We start from the raw sequence: 20,315 nt of genomic DNA, 5'->3' as shown, positions 1-20,315 counted from the left end.
AAACTTTAATACTGAATACGTTTTACTGTCTTGAATTTTTAAATCACCATCGACCCATCTTTAACAACTAATTATGAAGAATAGCAAATATAGTATATTATAAAATGCCTGATATTTGTAGAAATTACCATGACGAACAATATCATTATAAACTGGTACCTCTTTAAAACTATTTCCATCATTTCTTAAGTGAATAAACTTTTAGCAGCACAAAAAATGGCAAAAAAAATAAATCGTTACTGTTGGGTTATCGTCATCTTTTGACATTTATCGTTTTTCATTTCTGGCGCTTCATAATTTTTTTCCTCTTCTAATGGTGACTTATCGGATAATCTATCTTTGGCTGAACGCCAATCAGTGGTCATATTATTATCTAACTTCTTGTCATTCGCAAAATTTCTGATTTAAATAATCTTCATTCTGTTTAATCATAATGTAGATAGCTGAAAAGTGTTCTTTCTACTATGAAATCTCCTATGTGAATAAAGAAGGTTTGCAAAGATTGAATGGATCTTACATTACTCCGGTGGGACAGCGGTAAGTATTCTGATTTACAAGGCTAAAATCGGGAATTAGATTCCCCTAAGTGAACATACCAGGTTAGACCAACGTGGCCTGGCTATGGATAAAATAAGCAGAAATACACACTGGTCTTAAAAGATTCTATACACTAAATCATTTTTTGTTTTCAATACGACATACGAGTCTTGCTTTTGTTGACTTAAGACTTGAATATACTTTCCATCCTCTTCAATTTGTATAGCGACATCATATTATTTATCAGTGCCTTTGCACTGGTTAACTTTAGATTGTCATGAACATACACAAGGGCAATCCCAAAAATATACTTGGAACGAATGACTTATCAGACAACGATTTACAAGTGAGTGCTCTATGTCTTTATACAACTCAATAAACATAATCTGTGTTGATTTTTCAACTGATTCTGTCAAATTAATTCACATTTCAAGACATTTATGAACCAGTCCTTCATTATAATAGCACATTTCTTTGCATGACTTGACTGAAGCAGTAGATAAGTTCTTGATGAATTAACTGTTGTTGGGGGAGGGGGGTAGTGATGACTAGCTGCCTTCCCTCCAACCTTACACTGCTAAATTACGGACGGCTAGCGCAGATAGCCCTCGTGTAGTTTTGCGCGAAATTCAAAATAAACCAATCCACGACACGCAAATTACTTATGTTGATACACAAATAGACTTCACCTGATGGAAATGCTAGATAGCTCTTTTCTTGTTTGGCCTAATACGGTTTGCAAACTCACTTTTTCCGAGGAAGATAACTAGTGTTATCGTAGAAATGCCAACGTCCGAAATTAATTATCTGAAGTTGAATAGTTCGTAATGTTCGAAATCTATAGTCGTTCCTGGTCAAATTCTGTAATTTTCCGTTAATCACAACTGTAGCTTCCGAGGCTAATATATGCTGACTATAACTTATAAGCAATATACAACTGTCTCTTGTCCTCTTCTAATGGCTTTCTTTTATACAACAATTCGCCAGATTCTCAAATGTTCAACCATGTTGGAAGACACTAGTATTTTCGTAAACCATATTTTGTTGATTCTTGCTCTCCAGGATCTTCTACAAATTTAAAGAACAGGCAAAACTCGTGCAATACACATTCAACAACATATGTCACATGCATAAGAAATATACTGAAACAAACTTAGGTACTAAAATAAATGTATAACAGTAAATACGTCACAATTTACATTTCACATTTCTTGGAAATGTTTAAGAATAACATACGCTAATTTTTTATTAGATTAGTCTGTTGTTTATTTATAAATTCTTTATAATCTCAAATCGCCCCCCCCAGTCGCACAGCTGTATGTCTACTGACTTACAACGCTAGAATCTGAGTTTCAATACCTGTGGTGGGCAGAAGATAGTCCATTGTGTTGCTTTGTGCCTAACTTCCAACAAGTAAACTGAAGTTTAGTGAATATCATATACGTTAATAATTCCGCCACATTTAATAGATTTTTAAATTTTTCTATTGGTAATTTTGTAGAATTATATCTCAACAGCAAATTCAACATATTTTTTCCTAGTAGTACTTTAACACTATTTCAGTTACATTCGTGTGTCTTCATTCTAATCACTAATTAACATATTTTCTGACAGTACTTTGAGGTTTGCCTAAGGTGAGAATCTAACAGATGACTTCACTACCCCAGAAAACCTTATGAGGACGTTTTTTTCTCAAAAACCAACCTCGAAATTGTCGTGTGAATTTGACGAATCAATCTTCATAATAGGAAGATATCTGCAGTAAGGACTGGCAATGATTTCATTAATATATTGTTCTTAAAGACTTGTCCTTTATGTGTCATCTGTTTCCATAACTTTCTTTAGAAGTAATTTACAATGGTCTTGTTAAATGCTCATCCCAGTAAAATGCATGAACATCATTGGCAGAAATTGTTTTTCACTGATGCGATGTTATTACTTTAATATTTTGCAGTGTGATAGGGACGACCTTTGTTTTGCACTTTCCAGAAAAAGAAAAGTGTTTCTATTTCCTCAGTTTTTCGAAAGTGCTTGAATCAACAACAGTAATCACTCAGACATTTCAAAACAATGTTGAAAGAAATCGCGCCTAGATATAGCCTATAGTGTCACTATTGTAAGCACAGGGCTCAATACTATTATATTTATTTAACATCTAGGATTTCACACTCATTTCGTGACTCCATTTTGAAAGGATATAAACAGCATTCTGCAGAAGTGTACGATCTTTCTTGGTTTGTTGGGTGATACAGGCAATAAATAACTGCATAACAACTAATGGGCATGATAATTACTAACCCTCAAATTACTTTTATGGAAGATTATTTGATAATTATCACTGCTATTTTCAACTGCTATCAGGATGCTTTAATAAGACAAAACTCGTTCTGTTGTGTCATTGCTGAAGAGTGAAACAGTTCACACATTACAATAAAGTATAGATTCTGAACACTATGCTAGAGAGAAAGAAGTCGATTTAAACCAAACGTTGTGGATTCTGTGTATCTACAAGTGTCTGATAAATGTTTTTGATTATGTAAACCAGCTAAGCAGTTGATATCATACACACAATAACACTTACATAAAGTGAATGTTGTGATGTCTGTGATTACTGTTTTCCAACTGAACAGGTGATATCGTGCACACAGTAGCTCTTATATAACGATAGAGTGAATCTTGTGAAGCAAGTGTTGAAAGGAAGTAATTTCCATGTATATCTTCAATATTTCCATATTTCAACATGAATGCAGTTTGACAGTTATAGTGACCCATCTACACTAACTTGGCATCTCCAATGTCGCACAAACGCACACACATATAGTGTGAATAAGGTCTATATTAAACATACACAATATCAACTGCCGTACCTGAATATTTCTTGAATGATGCTTCCAATAGATTAACAATAACAAAAGGTGGAATGTGAACATTAGATCAGCTTACATACCTGAAGGTACCTGGATGACGCTATAACATTCCATAACACTTTCAATGGATCAACAAGGACTGAAAGTAGGATGTGACATGTTTCATTTCTGTGGGTGAGTTATGGGTAACATTAGAAGCGATGTTTTGGTAATTTAAAGGCTTACATATTATTTTATTTTTCTGTAAATTTTGAAAGTGAGGAAATTCCAAAGTACATAAAATATTAAACTTATAGATGTTTTCTTTCTGGTTTACTGAAATGCCAGTAAACTAAAACGTACAATTTTTCGATATCCACGTGATGTTCATAAAACGTAAAAACTACAGCAGAACTAAGTGCAAGATTACTTGTTTTGTTTGGCTGTTAAGGGCAAAAATACACAATGGACACTATCTTTGCTGTGCCCACCACGAGTAATTGAAACCCGATTTTTAACTTGAGTCCTCAGAATTACCCAGAGCCATTGAAGGAAGAGCACAAAGTTAGGAGAAACTGAAAAATCTAAGGCAAGTACACGAATTTCCTACCGAACAAAGGCAGATTTCTACATGGAATAAGACAGGATTAGCCCTAATGCACAAGTTTTATATATTTTTTGTATTAAAATACGTAAGTAATTTCATGGAACTAATTTCCTCGAAACAGGCTTAGAATATCTAAGATATATTTTTCTACCCCACTTATTTTAGCAATTAAGTAAAATGTAACCCAAACGGTGGAAACAGTTAAACATTAACCACTGACCAATGACCTTCAATTTGCTGTCTGTGTATCGTGTCCTCTCTTTCTTGAAATCTACCCTACAACGGTAGACACCTTCGTCTGATTCTCTAACAGGATCTAATTCCAACGACCCTAGTGGATTTGTGGTCATTAAGACGCGAGCTCTGCTCGAGAGATGATCCACGGAAGAATGTTTCGCTTGATCAAATGGGATTTTTCTGGCGTCAAGTGTGTATATCGGTGTTGGAGACTTATCCTTGTACCATAGGATTAGAGCAGGTGAATCGTCATCAAATTTTGGTGTAATGTTGCAGGGTAGGCTTGTCTTCAACATCGATATCCCGATAACTACTGTAAAAAAATGTGTCAAAATATGAGTTAGCAAATTATAAAAAGAAAAACAAACATAAGCAGTGAAAGTAAAGTAGACAAGAAATATAAAAAAAATAATTCACTGAATACGAAGAACAAGCTAAAATAAATGGTTATTTATTTTATTTGGCATTTCGGCTCACACCTTTTTCAAAAGTCTATAAAGGTCACATGTTACTATAAGTTTTATTATTTTAGCGCCCTTGTAAAAACATTCTATAAATTCTGAGACATGCAAAAGGTTAAATAACTTAGAAAAGTGTTATACTGTTAAAAGATGAGCTGACGATCTAAACGTTAACGATATACTTAGGGACTTGACGTTTATATTAATTTCAGAACTACTTGACGCTTAGTAACCTTGTGTTAAAGTGAAATAAAACATCCAGTCCACTGTTCCCTATTTTCTCAAATTGGATAAACCTGAATTAAACATTAAACTTATAATTTTTAGCACACAGTTTTTACACTTAATCTACCATTTACTAATTGCAAACATTGTGGATCACAACTTACTACATCCTGGACTTAAATAACCGTCCTCCCAACTTTAATACGAAAGTTCCTTTTTTCCAGTGACTCATTGGTAAGTCTGTATAACACTAGAAGCCAGGATTCGACCCTCGTTATGAACGCAGCACAGTTAACCCAAAATTATTCCAACTCTTCACACTCCTAACATGACTTACTGGCTAGGCTATTCAACATGTAATACGCAACGGCGCAGGATCAAAATCTTCATCAAAACGGCTCGTCCTTTCAGTCTTTAGAGCGTTATTATGTTTCAGTAAGTTCTAATATTTGTTAGAAAAGAATAGTCCGAGAAGGATGATTGCAAGATAACTTCTTTTTAGCCTAACTGCAACAAACGAACTTCTTCACAAACCTCACTCGCAGCTTTAATACGAAGATAAAATAAGATTTAAATTAACATATTTTACAAAATGTTACGATCGTTTCGTTCAAAAACATAGGTAGGAAACGTCCAGATTATCCTTAAACATATTATGACAAAATATTTTTTAAAAAAAGGTTTATGATGTGAAACCACAGATAATTCGAAAATTATTTTTAAAATGTGAATGGAAATAAGAATAACACCACGTTAAGATAATGGTTGAAAAATTATAAAAATTATAAAGAAGGCTAACTTTTTTTTATTTGTCTTTACAGGATGGTTGTTAGAGAAATGTAATAATTGCTTCGTCGAATGTAATCAATTATTTGATTAACTAACTAATTACATAACTAACCCATAGAATTATGAAAATAAGCAGCTTTTCAGTAAAAGAACCTAGGAAAAGTCAAATCTGTGAGAAAGATTACTGTTCCACATCGTGCTGTCAAGAAAACTAATGACAGGTCATTAATTTGTGGTTCAAAATAAGGAGCTATAAGTAAAGCTGAAAGACGAAAGGTATAATAATGGCAGGGTAATGACGCCAATAACTGGTATCAAATGAACATTCTAACTTAAGGTTATCAATGAACTGCGGCTGTCGTTAACCTCGAGCTGCCAAACTCATGAAAACAAAAACTCCTATGACAAACTTTTCACAGTATTTTGTTTTTTTTCACTGGGTCAGTGTTGGCCATGTGCACGTATTAATAAGCAAGTTAACATATAAAAATTGTGTAGGTTTTAACAGTTACCATCCTGCATGAAAAGTTCTACTAAGCTGCCAACCTGCATCAGAGATGGACTATGAGCCCTACCAATACAAGTCTCCTCTTCTCAGTCAATATAACTATTTTGTAATTAAGGTTTTAATGTTTTGTTAATTATCAGACTTAAATGTGTGGTTGTACGTTTGTAAATGTAAATAATTGTCGTAATGTTGGGAAAATGTAACATTCTTATTAGTATTAATAAACGTTTTATATGTTTCATTTAAAACGCCTCTGACACATTTCTTATTATCACATAAGTCTCCTACAGTTTGTTTCCTGTGTAAAAACGTCACTGACTGCATTCTTGTTATTTTCAACTACATACTATATGGAACGAGTACATTTCTTACCGATATTTCCTATTACAGATTGGTACAGCTCCTCCAGGGTTTTAAATTAGCCAATAACAGATTGTGAAAAATAAGAAAAGAAGTTTAAGATAAGATAATAATGCGAACAAATAAGGGTATAATACAACATAAGTTAAGATATAAACGGGGATGTGAGCAAAGAAATATGTAATAATGAACATAAGCAAAGAGGTAGCAGCAGGAGCTAGATACTTTACGAATGCTATTCCACTATTCAATGGTAAACTATAGTAAGATTTTTCTAAAGTGTTTAGATACAACTGGTAAAGCAGTACACTATTCAGGCTAGACAGATTTACAAACGGACATAATCAGGCTAGTAATATCAAATGAGGCTAAAAGATTTGTTAGAGTATACTATGGATTAAGACTAACTTAAAATTTTATCCTGTTAAGAGGTAAACTGCTAAGAGAATACGAAAATTGTGAACTGCCAAACACTGTGAGAAAACAAAAATATTTTAATACAGTAATGAGGTTTACACACACACCCAAGTAAGTTATTATACAGTAATGAGGTTTACACACACACCCAAGTAAGTTATTATACAGTAATGAGGTTTACACACACACCCAAGTAAGTTATTATACAGTAATGAGGTTTACACACACACCCAAGTAAGTTATTATGATACATGATAAGTTTAAACCTAACTATCACTTTCGGTTGTTTGGAATTTTAAGCAAAACTACACAAGGGCTATCTGTGCAAGCGTTCTCTAATTTAACAGTGACAGACAAGAAGGAAAGCAGGTAGTAAGCACCATCCACCGCCAAGTCTTGAGCCACTCTTTTACTAACAAACAGTGTAACTGACCATCACATTATAATGCCCCAAAAGCTGAAAGAGCTGCCATGTTTGATGGCAGAGTCTTGCTTTGAATAAGGGTTATTTACAAATGTAATAATATAATTGGTTCAAATGTGATTGAAGCACATACGTCACGAGCAATACACTGATATTTAACAGAAATAACAATAAAGAATTAAAAAATAATTTTGCAAGTTAAATAAGGCCAACTAGACAAAGTACAAACCCAGAAACAATGGAGCAGAGTCAAATGGAAAATGTCAAATGTTTGAAATGCGATATGCAACGACATAATGTTAGAGACTTTTCTTAAAAGATAATACAGGGTATTTGGAAAGTCTTGTTTTGTTTGTTTGTTTTGGAATTTCGCACAAAGCTACTCGAGGTCTATCTGTACTAACCGTCCCTAATTTAGCAGTGTAAGACTAGAGGGAAGGCAGCTAGTCATCACCACCCACCGCCAACTCTTGGGCTACTCTTTTACCAACGAATACTGGGATTGACCGTCACATTATAACGCCCCCACGGCTGGGAGGGCGAGCATGTTTGGCGCGACTCGGGCGCGAACCCGCGACCCTCAGATTACGAAGCGCACGCCTTAACGCGCTAGGCCATGACAGGCCCATTTGGAAAGTCACTGTGCAGTTTTGTAATCATATTTTATTCAGTCTATTTCAAGCCGGCAACTGATAGCGGTGTTTAGAAACAAAATAAAAAGGATCCAAACCTGTATTGATGTTAACGGGGGTCACTTTCAACATTGTTTATAATTGTCATTCACCTCCTGTATTCTATATTGAAACATGTCTGTTAATAAATATATATAAGTGCACAGTGACTTTCCGAACACCCTGGATAAGCAAGTGCATGCTTCAACTGTGGACGAATTGGTCACATATCCTGCAACTGTAAGTACCTTAAAAGAGAGCTTATAAAGCAACTAGAGGCTTGTGTCCAGTAGAAAAATAAGTAATTTAATAAGTTACCAAAAAGCAATACTTCCACTTGAAATTACGAAAGAAAACCTATTAATAATATTAATAATATTGATTAATAGATTGATTATATGTAGTGACAAGAAAATTTCACCAGTAGTTAGTCTGAAGATAGAGGATATAGGATGTCAGTTAACTGACACAGGCACTAAATTTTATCTGCTAAGTGTATACTTGCAAAAAAAAATCCAAAATTATTGATAAATAATCGAAAGAAATTTCAAAAAGTATCTTAATTTCTATAACAGAGCATTCAGTGAAAATGTTGGGAAAGCATTATGTTGAAATATAAGTTGAATATTTAAAACCTGAACATTCAGACACCATATTAGGGAAAGCAAGATTTTCTCAGAAATTATGACACTGAATTTGTCCAATACCAGAAATAAGTTGTATATAGAAATTGATATCTTAAGTTTTGAAGAAACCATACATTCAGATTTTTATGTTAAATTCAAAACTTAGAGTAATTTCACACTGAATTAGTCATATAGCCAGATGACAAACATGTACGTACAGGGAGCGTATTCGTGAGGTGATGAATCAAAAGTCAAAACTCAATAGTATTGATACTGCTCAAAGGACTACGTGACACTTTCGAAATAAAAATAGATTTAAGCATCATAAGAAAAATATAGGTAATATTACTACGGAGAAAAATACTAATCCTACTAATAGTAATTGAAGAGTTAAAATGAACATAAAACCAACAGTTAAGCCTAACGCAGCAAAGTATAATGAAGTGACTAGAGATAAAATAAAAGTAAAGAGTTATTAACAAGCACATATCTATACAGACCCTTTAGATGAATCTACACCTATAACAGTCAACTGTTAGATTTTGTCTCTAAGATTAGTTAGAGTTACAAAGACACCTGAAAGAAGTCAAATTATTATTGAGAGTAAAGTAGAAACTGATAGAAATGGAAGAATTAGGTGTATATTTACTCTGTGTATTACTTAAGTGTCTAAGTGAGATACAATAACTGTAAAGGTTTTAAATGTAAAGACAGCAAAATAGTAATGCATTAGGAAATGGTAGTAGACAAGGCGACAAGAATACAGAAAGTAACTGCAGTAGCAGAACATAAACCAGTGTTCATAATAAATGTAAATGAAATGAAATAGATTGGGATTCTAACATTTGTTTAAAAAGGTAATCCTAACAGCTACTCAAGCAAGATAAAACATGAAAGTGTGTTAAACAATAGTACGCCTACAGTACGGATACCGTATAAAGTGCCAGAGAAGCACCAGTTAAAATTAAAAGCATACGTAAAAGGCATACTTGAACAAGGCGTTAAAAAGAACAGTGATAGTCCTTGTGCAGACCCAGTTTCGTTAGTTCCTGAAATATGGTAAAATACGTTTGCGCATGAACTTTAAAAAATTGAATTTAGTGGCTTTCAAAGACTCAATTACAAAACATACTTTAAATAAATTTATCAAAGTAAATATTTTTCTGCTATGGACTCATAGAGTGGATATTGCAAGCTGAGATTGGAAAAGACAAAACTAAAACTGTAGTTTATTATCTTCAGGGAAACATTAATTATTGTGGTACTGATGGTGATCTATATAACAAGATTAAAAAAATTGTACATTTCCTGTTGAAAACAGAAAAAATGTATTCCTCAAAGAAGGAATTCTATTACATCAGTAAGTAAATTTTAAAAAATATAACTTTGCCCTATAGGCGTTTCCATGAAACAGACATTTAGAACAACATAAATAGAATTTTATAGAATATTTTAACCAGGTAACTTGGAAATATTATTAAAACGTAAGTTATATCTTAATTGAGTTCAATGGTATTTAAGAGTGTGTCTATTTCAAAAATAAGTATTAAGAAAACTGGACTAATTACCTAATGTCTCAAGTTGTGTTTTAAAATTCTTATTCAGTACCGTGATCATAGACAATTTAAAATAGTTAAACAAAACAGTAGATTATCAGAAACAACTAATGAATAAGGTATAATGAATTCACACTTCTTACCTGCTGATAAATTAAAGGAGACTATTAGATGGAATTACAGGAGGCTACCATTACATTTACAATTTGTAATAACCACTTATAATAAAACAAATGTGCATAAAGTACATGTGGAAAGATGTAAAGATCACAACTGATGAATATTTATAGAGACTAACTGAAAGTACCCTTAACAGAGCAAAAATTATAGAAATAATAATGTTATATAATATTGTACTTTATTATTAGTATAATTAAGTATTCTGTTTTTCCTTCAGAAAGACTCTGAATCATTTCTTTTCGTAACGTAAATTTCCTCGAGTTGATAATTTGTGTGACGTCACTGACTTCTTCCTGGTGTTTTCAAATAAATACAGTTTCTAATGAATGACTATATCACCTGTAGTGCCCATTACAGTACTGCCATGCAAGAACTAACATCATGTGGCAACGTCATACGAGACCTAGCATCATCTGGTACTATCACGAATACCTACCATCATGTGGCAACGTCATACGAGACCTGGCATCATCTGGTACTATCACGAATACCTACCATCATGTGGCAACGTCATACGAGACCTGGCATCATCTGGTACTATCACGAATACCTACCATCATGTGGCAACGTCATACGAGACCTGGCATCATCTGGTACTATCACGAATACCTACCATCATGTGGCAACGTCATACGAGACCTGGCATCATCTGGTACTATCACGAATATCTACCATCATGTGGCAATGTCAGTCTGTCTAACAAGCATTATTTGGTGCTGTCAAGCTGGACCTAGCTATCATCATGTGATATTTTTATGCAAAATCAAGCTAGCTGGCTAACATGATATAGAGCTGTTATTCAAGACAAAGCAACACATGATAAGAATAGGTTAAATATTTCATATAATGTACAGATTTTTCTGCACATTATGTATTATAAAGACATAATAAATTGAGTGAATTTCGTTGAATAATATCATTAATTCAAAACTTTGATTGTAGCCACACTCTATCATTAACGTATTTTTTTATGAGTTGTTATGAAATTCACCTTTCTCTATACAATGACTTATAATACAGCGTATATATACATGTATTAATAAACTTACTGTAGTAAACTAAAAACTGATGCTATTCAGTTAAGTTTGGACACACAAGAAAGTAAAATGTTAGAGGGAGCAAAGTAAAGAGAAACAATTAATTACATTTGTTGTAAAAGACATTAAATGAAGATTAATGATTAATAAATCTCGACTGATTAAGAAAACATTATAAACTGAAAATGTAGGCCTATATTATACCAAATTATAACTTAGTTTTAAACACGTAGTGACGCAGCTACTACCCGTTTTTACAATGCGAATATGTCATAGAAACTACATTTCAACAACGTATACCGAAGTTCGTTCTTGCTACAATATTATTAGACAAAATTACACACATACTATAAACATGCTATGTTATTTACATGAAAATAAATATATATCATATTTTATGCATAAATAATTTAAATGTATATATTTTGTGTTTATTAAAAATGATGAAAACGTCACTCAAATGGTCATAAAATCATAAGCATATTCATACACACTTATATAAACAGATTAGTGTATATATGATAAACGTTCATATTATATTTATAGAAAGGTCGTTTTACAGCAAAGCGACAAGTAGTTTGCGTACGCCCTGACAACAACACTAAAACAAGCCCCGGATGTTATCATTATAATTTTATGTACTTACCGATGGTCTACTGTAGGACTATTTTATAAATCTCCAAGTTATTACTAATCATGTCTATATCATGAAATATATATATATAATCCGTTAAAATGAATATTAAGCTGTATAACAAACAATCTTGAAAAATAACACTTCAATTCTGCAAGTAATTTGATGTAATATTGTAAAATTAATCCTCTCAATAAGAAAACATTCGATATTTTCAGTTGTTCATGTATTGAGTTTAGATTATATTATGTTAGAGTATAGTTTAAAGCTAATCCAACGTATTAAGCTTTCTGGAAAAAATACTCTATTCCATAAAAGCGGGTTAATTACTACTGCCAGAAATATTTGTTAATGCAATCACGTGTGTTACAAAGTTCATTTTACGATGTCGCTACTTTGAGAAATATTAATTCACTATATTTTGTTCGCGAATTAAAATTAAAGCATAAACTTTTAATCTATACCTATACGTATATTTTAATTATCCTAAATATATTGCTTAAAAACGTATATGTCCAAAATAAGTAGAATTATTATAGTTTGCTTGTTCAATTTCGCGGAAAGTTACTCTGACCATATGCGCTATGTACTCCTAATTTGGAAGTTTAAAATGTACTAAAGGAAAGATAGTTAGTCAACACCACTCATATTAACTCTTTATCAATTTTTCTAATAATGCAAGGTGGGATTTACCATCACATTATAATCCCTCACAGCTGAAATAGCGAGGATGTTCGGGTATAGGATTCGAACTCGCGATTTGCAAATTGCGACTCAAGCGCGCTGACCACCAGGCCATACTGTTAGAGAGCGTAAAAACATTTATTTTAGAATTAAACAAAATGTCTTTCAGTTTGATATTCTTCCAGTAATATTACTATTTTAATCACAAACATTTATGTTCACTAGAACATAACTGACTGCAACAGAAATATTTATGTTTTCATTGCTTAATTGACATCAATCATAAATATAAAAAACAATGTTTTCATTTTATAAGTGTATTATTTGTAAATAAAGCCAATATTTTATGTTGTTTTCATAATACTGCCCCCCGCTAGTACAGCGGTATGTCTCCGGATTTACACTGCTAAAATCAGCGGTTCGATTCCCCTCGGTGGGCTGAGCAGATTGTCCTTTGTGGCTTTGCTATACAAAAAACACAGACAAACACGCTCATAATGCTGACATAATAGCAAACCAAAAAAAAAACTTTATAAATTAGTTTCTTTCTTCTTTTCAAACCGATGAAAGAACTGTTAGAATTTTAAATTTATTTTCAGTTCAAAAGGTGAAATTATTATAGTTGTTTCATAAACGAAAACTGTCTTTCTACCCTTTTTGCATATCTCTAATACATAAATACCCTTTTTGCATATCTCTAATACATAAATAGTACAATATTCTTAGTCTCAGTGAATGAAAGAAACTTTTTTTTAAGGGCTCAATAAATGAAAGTACACTTTCCAAAGACTTAATAAATGAAAAGTTCACTTTCTATATTAACTTCATAGAGTAAATAATAGATTTGTTTTGGTGGTGATAAGTAAATCCACTAATTACAAAAACAATAAACGTTCAGTCACGTATTTAATAATCCTTATAAGTGAAGGGATTTCTTGTACTATTGACTAGCTCGGTTCGATAGTAAATTGTCCCTATTGACCAAAGATTCTTGGTTTGTTTGAATTTCGCGCAAATCTACACGAGGACTATCTGCGCTAGCCGTTCCTAATTTAGCAGTGTAAGACCTCAGTGTAAGTAGTCATCACCATCCACCGTTAACTCTTGGGCTACTCTTTTACCAAGAATAGTTGGATTGATCGTCACATTATAATGCCCTCACGGCTGAAAGGGCGAGTATGTTTGACGCGGCAGGGAGATTCTTGGTTATACCTCCAGAATATCCTTTCACGTGTTGTGTTTTTCATTTACAATAAAGTTTCTTACAAAGTATTCTTTCAATTATTCACAATATGATCTTCACGGAGAAATTACTAATTAAAAAACTAATAGCGTCAATTGGACATTAGATTTTCATCAGTTAAATGAATTTCATGTAATTATAGAATAAAATGGAAAATAATTATTTTTATTAAATATATATTCTTAAAATATTTATATTTTAGGTTTTAGTCTAGTTTTAATAATAACATATAAAACTTGTATATATTATTCATACGGAAAACTTATTTTTTCCAATATGAAACCACTGGCCTATCGGCATACTACAGATATCGAGAAATCATCAACCAAATTACAGATTCTAAATACATTAAAAACTCTGAAATAAGTGCAGATTACGAACACCGTAAAACTGTTGACCTATGTTCAGGTTATAAACACCGCGAAACCATCGATCTAAGTAAGGACTACAAAATAACCATTGACCTTAGTTCAAATTATAAATACAGTAAAACTGTCGGCCTCAGTAGTAATACAATTACCTGGAGTTCATAAGTCAGTGTTGTTTTTGATCTCCGAGCTAAAATGTTCAACACGTTATCATAGTTACAGTATACTAGAGCAAATCGCTGTCTACCTCTGAGCTCTATGCAGCTGTAGTGTATTGATAGTTCACCAACAACACAGCCTACAATCACTAAGATCTGTCTTATCTGTGTTAATACTTGAATAAACGTTAAATACTTTATTTGTTATAAACGAGCAAATCTTGTTTCAACCACATAACTTCTACCTTCAGGAGTTTTCTGTACAGAAAACTCAGAACAATTATACTGTTAATCACGCTCTTCGATTTCACGGGTGAGCGCATTATAAGGGTGGTAGTCAAACCCGCAATTCGGTTCATAGCCATACAAAGTCATTGGTGGCTCCAGTGCTACCGACTGACTGTATTCCTTCTCGTCAGTATTTCGAAGCTAAGGTCGCCTACACCTAAGTCTTAGACATCTCTGACCCAGCCATTTAGTCCACCACGTGCGCTTAAAATTACATTCATGTTGAAAATTCCTGTTCTTTGATAGATTGTTTAGGCAGAGCATTCATGATAAAATTTTGTAGAATAAACAGCAACTTTCTGTTGTGGAGACACAAGTGTAAAGGACGACGTTTTGAAAGTCTTTCGACTGACTTGAAGACGAAAGGCGGAAGACTTTCGAAACATCGTTCTCTACATTTGTGTCTCCACAACAGGCAGTTGCCGTCCATTCTACAAGGTTTTGTCTTGAAAATTCCTATTCAAACTACAAAGAAATTGTATTAAAATTGTTCTTTTTGCGTTAATGACAAAAAGTCATTTGTTAACTGCAGTGAAATCATACTTTTAACTGCTGACATCTTGTAAAATATTAGTGAGTCTTGAATAAAAGCTAGTGGTCAGTATTCAGCAACGGTCTTTGTGACATGTCCTCCAATACGTTATTCTAGCCTATGCAGTAACATTTGTATTATTCAGTAAGATATGTGCTACATAGATTATTCTAATTATTCCTTACACTATTCTCTTTATTCGTATAAGAACCACGTGGATAATTATATCAAAGGACGGAATGAAAACTCTTCAGATGGTTTTACAAGTGATGGATGGTCATTATCAATAACTTCAATCAAACAAAAGCTAACTCTGTAAATAAGAACAAAAGCGGTCACATCAATTGAAGAAACCAGCTCTAAATAAAATATTGACTAGAACTAATTAATGCCATAGATTAATATACAAGAAAACCAAAATCATTTAATTATTACAATGCATTGATTCTTCACTAGCACTTTCAAGAGTAATTATATTGAACTTTAATTATATGAAATACTAGGGCACTCTCAAGATTAATGACACTGAACTTTAATTAAATGAAATATTTATCTGTATTCTTTTCAATAATTTTATGAATATATGGTTTGGTTTCCCCAAAAGGCAGAGGGCAGTATAATTATTTTACCAATATTCTACAGCCAGTTGTGTATAGAAGCACTGTATATATTAAAGGATGTCGAAGAAACTCTAAACACGACAAAGATATTCCATAAACACATCTGCGACATCTTATAGCTCATTATCATTGTCCTAATTAAGTTTTATTTGCATGTGCCCCAACCTTGAAGTGATTATATATTTCAAGTTATGAACAATTACTTATCTGGAAGCCCAAAGCCATGAACAATTACTTATTCTGCAGCTCTAACACATGAATATTTACTTACTCATGTGGAAGTTGCAAGTGATGACCAGCGCAGCTACTTATCCGGTAGCTAGAAATCAGGAACAGTTACTTATGTAGAAGTTCCAAGTCATTAGCAGCTAAAGCGCTAAGTCATGAACAGTTACTTTTCTAGAAAGCTCCAAATGATGAACAGTTATTTATAAGGAACCTCACTGAGAAAAGTAACTAAATCTTGAACGAGCAAGTTATCTGGATCTGCAAGGAAATTTTCTGGATATTCAGTAAATATGAGTTTGTCCTGATTATTGATTTTTGTACGTGTAAATTGTTAGGAAAAGAGTCAGTAAAAATATTTTAAGGCGAAATCCAATAACAGAGTTGCTTGTGCTTTAATTGTTTTCTCATATTTATTTTCTACTTCTATTCTTTTCCACTTTATACTATTTTAAAACGAGATTACGAGTCGAACGCCATAAGCCACCTGACCATGCCGGAACACTTCCTGCTAAGAGAACAGAACCGAATTGTGATTAAAGGAATGATACTTAGAATAGAGCACATCTTCTGATTAATTGATCAGATAGTTCCGGTACTCTACCAGCAAGAGTATAAATCGCAAAAGCCATTGAAATTTGTCGAAATTGTATCACTGTTGATCCCTTAAATAGAAGAAGCCTTAGTTAGTTTCTAAGTAATGATACAAGTTTGTACAGACTAATACCTCACTCTATATAAAGTATTTCAAATACAGAGAAAACAGTTTTAATAAAATTGTGTATATTTTTGTCAACAATTATCGTGGCAAAATATGTTTAGAAAAATTCATTTGTCAAACTTATTATTATTATTTTCTATCTCCGCGATAAGGAGAGCACAGACAGCCTACAGGACTAAGAGTGCCTCCGAGTCTTTCAAATCTATAACTTGGCACTATAACATTTGCTATCCATTTATTGGGAGGACACTTTCTAGCATTGCAAAAACAAAACTCAAATTAATCCCACAAATACATTTCACATTACATAGCCGGCATGGCCAGGTGGTTAAGGCACTCGACTCGCGATCTGAAGGTCGTGGGTTCGAATCTCCATCACACCAATCATGCTCACCCTCTCAAGGCGTCAATCCCACTATGCGTTGGTAAAAGAGTAGCCCAAGAGTTGGCGGTGGGTGATGATGACTAGCTGCCTTCCCTCTAATCTTACACTGTTCAGCTCGGGACGGCTATCGAAGATAGCACTCGTGTTGCCTTATGCGAAATTCAAAACAATCATATCACTTACCTTACAAACAAAAAATAATTCAATTTTCTCTTTAGGATTTTGTTTGTTTATTACTTAGCACAAAGCTACACAATGAAATATTTATCATTTGCTCACCACAGGTATCTAAACCTAATTCTTTGGCGTTATAAGCTTTCAGACATACCGCTGAGCCATTGGGAGCACCCTGTTGAGAAGAATGAACCATTTTACAAATTTAAATACCATATACTACTTTTCGAAGTGCTTATTAAACAAAACCATTGATTTCTTTGTTCATAGGTTTCTGTCTTTCGTTTGAGCACGGTTTCGATACCCGTGGAGACCAGAGCACATATAGCCCATTTTTGTCGCTTGTCATTAATTCTAAAATAAAACAATGGTTTGAGTAAAATAAAATTTAAGCGATCATCAGAGTCTAACATGTGGAAATGGTCTGATGTTTGTTTGTTTTTTTAATTTCGCGCAAAGCTACGCGAGGGCTATCTGCGCTAGCCGTCCCTAATTTAGCAGTGCAAGATTAGATGAAAGAAAACTAATCATCACCACCCACCGCCAACTCTTAGGCTACTCTTTTACCAACAAATAGTTATATTGACCCTCACTCTATAACACCCCCACAGCTAAAAAGGCAAGCATGATGCGAACCCGTGACCCTCAGATCACGAGTTGGGTTCCATAACTGCCTGACTATGCCGGGCCAATTGGATTTTATATAACAATTTAGGTTTCAGTGTGAACCATAGTGGAAGATGGTGTGACAAAATAAGATTACTGTTTGAATACAAAAGAAGTTTTTAAACGAGCCTACATATGCTTTGATGGCAGTAAAGTAAAGAGGTTGCATTTGTTTTGTTTTGTTTTTTAGGGAAGGGAATATTACTTGATGTAAATTATTATAGTTATAAAATAGAAAAAAAATAGATTTTTAATACATGCTGACCAGTTGTATTTCCTATCGTTAAAATTATTTAGCAAGATATATTATAAACTGGTGATCTTGCTCATCGCAGTTATTGTATCTTAAGTTCTAAACTTACTGTAAACTTGACTCCATATTCAAAGATATCTGTTATAAATCGATTAAGTTAACATAATTAATAAGTGTATACTTATTTCCAACACACTGATGAAAGTACTCATAACAACCAGTCATTACTACATAACTGAAAGAATATTCAAGGATATTTTGGATATTTAATATCTTGTATCGTTTATTTCATATAAGGTTTTTTTTTAAAATATTTTGGATCCCGTTTAATTGACAATTTTGGTTTGATAATATCTACTAGAGACGTAAGCATTAGTGTCATAGCTTTAGAAAACATTAAAGAATATAAGCAAAAAGACATTCTTATAAAAGACTCGTAAAAGCCAAAATTTCAAAATCGTTAAATATTTCTGTTTTATACGAATACATCACGACGAGTGTATCAGATATTTGAAAGTATAAAATATTTCTTAACAAAGAAAAAGGGAATACATATAATAATTTTGAGAGTCTGACAAAAGAAACGACAGAAGTGGAGAAAGAGACGCGATTTAAATGAACAAATATACAATAAATAACGAAAACGTTTCTACTGTAGAAACAACAACACGTTCAATCACGAACTACAAGATAATAATTTGGATATCTCTTCAAGTGGTTTACTTAAAATTATCGAAACTGCTAAACATTCGTCAGACTCGTATTACATCTAAAAACGATGAAAATTATACAACATGAACTTTATTCAAAATTTTCACGTTGTAATATTCAATAAAAATATTTCGTTCTTTTAGATACTCTGAACGTGAAAAGTATTTCATGATACGTAACTTTCAGTAATCTTCTTGGAGCACAACTGAAACATTCCGTGAAAAAAAATCAAACATTCATATTTTTCCTACAGACAATTCATAACATTTTCAGCACGATCCACAATTTGTTCAACATTATTAAAGCATCGCAAAAATTGGAGGATACGTGAAGATGTTATGACAGGATCGAAACAAAGTTATAACATTTGCATCTCATAAATATTTAATTCTAGAAGAGATTAGAAAGTTAATTTTTTCTTTCGTTTTTTTTTAGCGACGTTGCATGATTAAAAGTGACTCAACAGAATGTGACCAAATATAGGTGATGTTCATTACATTTCTCCACTCGGTGGACTCAGCAGATAGCCCGATGTGGTTTTGCTACAAGAAAACACACACACACACTCATTACGTTTTAAATATAAGATGGCGTTTTCAGTTATGAAAGAAACTTATCAGAGGTTTCAAAATGAAACTTTCGTACTTTATCAGTTTATAAAATCCGAGGGTACTTTCGAAATTTGGCGAATATGTGTCGAGAACTAAAGTTGTACAGATTGTGAAAGCGATGTGAAATAACATAACCACTAAAGAAAATGAATAACTACTCAGTTATTCTCAGTCCAACGTTGGAAAAAAGGGGACTTGAAATGTCAAAAGTCGTTTCTACTTAAATTTGGTATTGTTCCGTTAATGTGGATATAAACTTTGATGTTAATGACTTTAGACGGTATTGTGCATTTACCCATCCTGTTTATAATTTAGGCTTCCTTCGTGTGACAAAAGGGCTATCTGCGTTAGCCGTCCCTAATTTAGCAGTGTAAAACTAAAGGGAAAGCAGCTAGTCATCACCACCCACCGCCAAATCTTGGGCTACTCTTTTACCAAAGAACAGTGGGATTAACCGTCACATTATAACGCCCCCACGGCTAAAGGGGCGAGCATGTTTGAGGCGACCCTCAAATTACGACTCGAACGCCTTAACCCACCTGGCCATACCGGGTCTATTGC

The 20,315-nt window shown here is 33.2% G+C and overlaps 1 protein-coding gene across 3 annotated transcripts in view; it reads right to left on the bottom strand.

The window, feature by feature from the left end:
* LOC143235859 (protein turtle-like) overlaps window positions 1–20,315 on the bottom strand; it is a 119,300-nt gene that overhangs the window by 55,091 nt on the left and 43,894 nt on the right. For all 3 annotated transcript variants that reach the window (XR_013019403.1, XM_076474102.1, XM_076474103.1), the window contains exon 2: window positions 4,211–4,540. Coding sequence is in view for 2 of the 3 variants with exons in the window: in XM_076474102.1 (XP_076330217.1) it covers window positions 4,211–4,540 (330 nt within the window). In the remaining variant the exon portion in view is untranslated. The remainder of the gene's footprint in view (window positions 1–4,210; window positions 4,541–20,315) is intronic.

Source organism: Tachypleus tridentatus, chromosome 12, assembly GCF_004210375.1.
Source record: "Tachypleus tridentatus isolate NWPU-2018 chromosome 12, ASM421037v1, whole genome shotgun sequence".
Lineage (NCBI taxonomy): Eukaryota > Metazoa > Arthropoda > Merostomata > Xiphosura > Limulidae > Tachypleus > Tachypleus tridentatus.
This window is presented reverse-complemented; position numbering and strand designations above follow the sequence as displayed.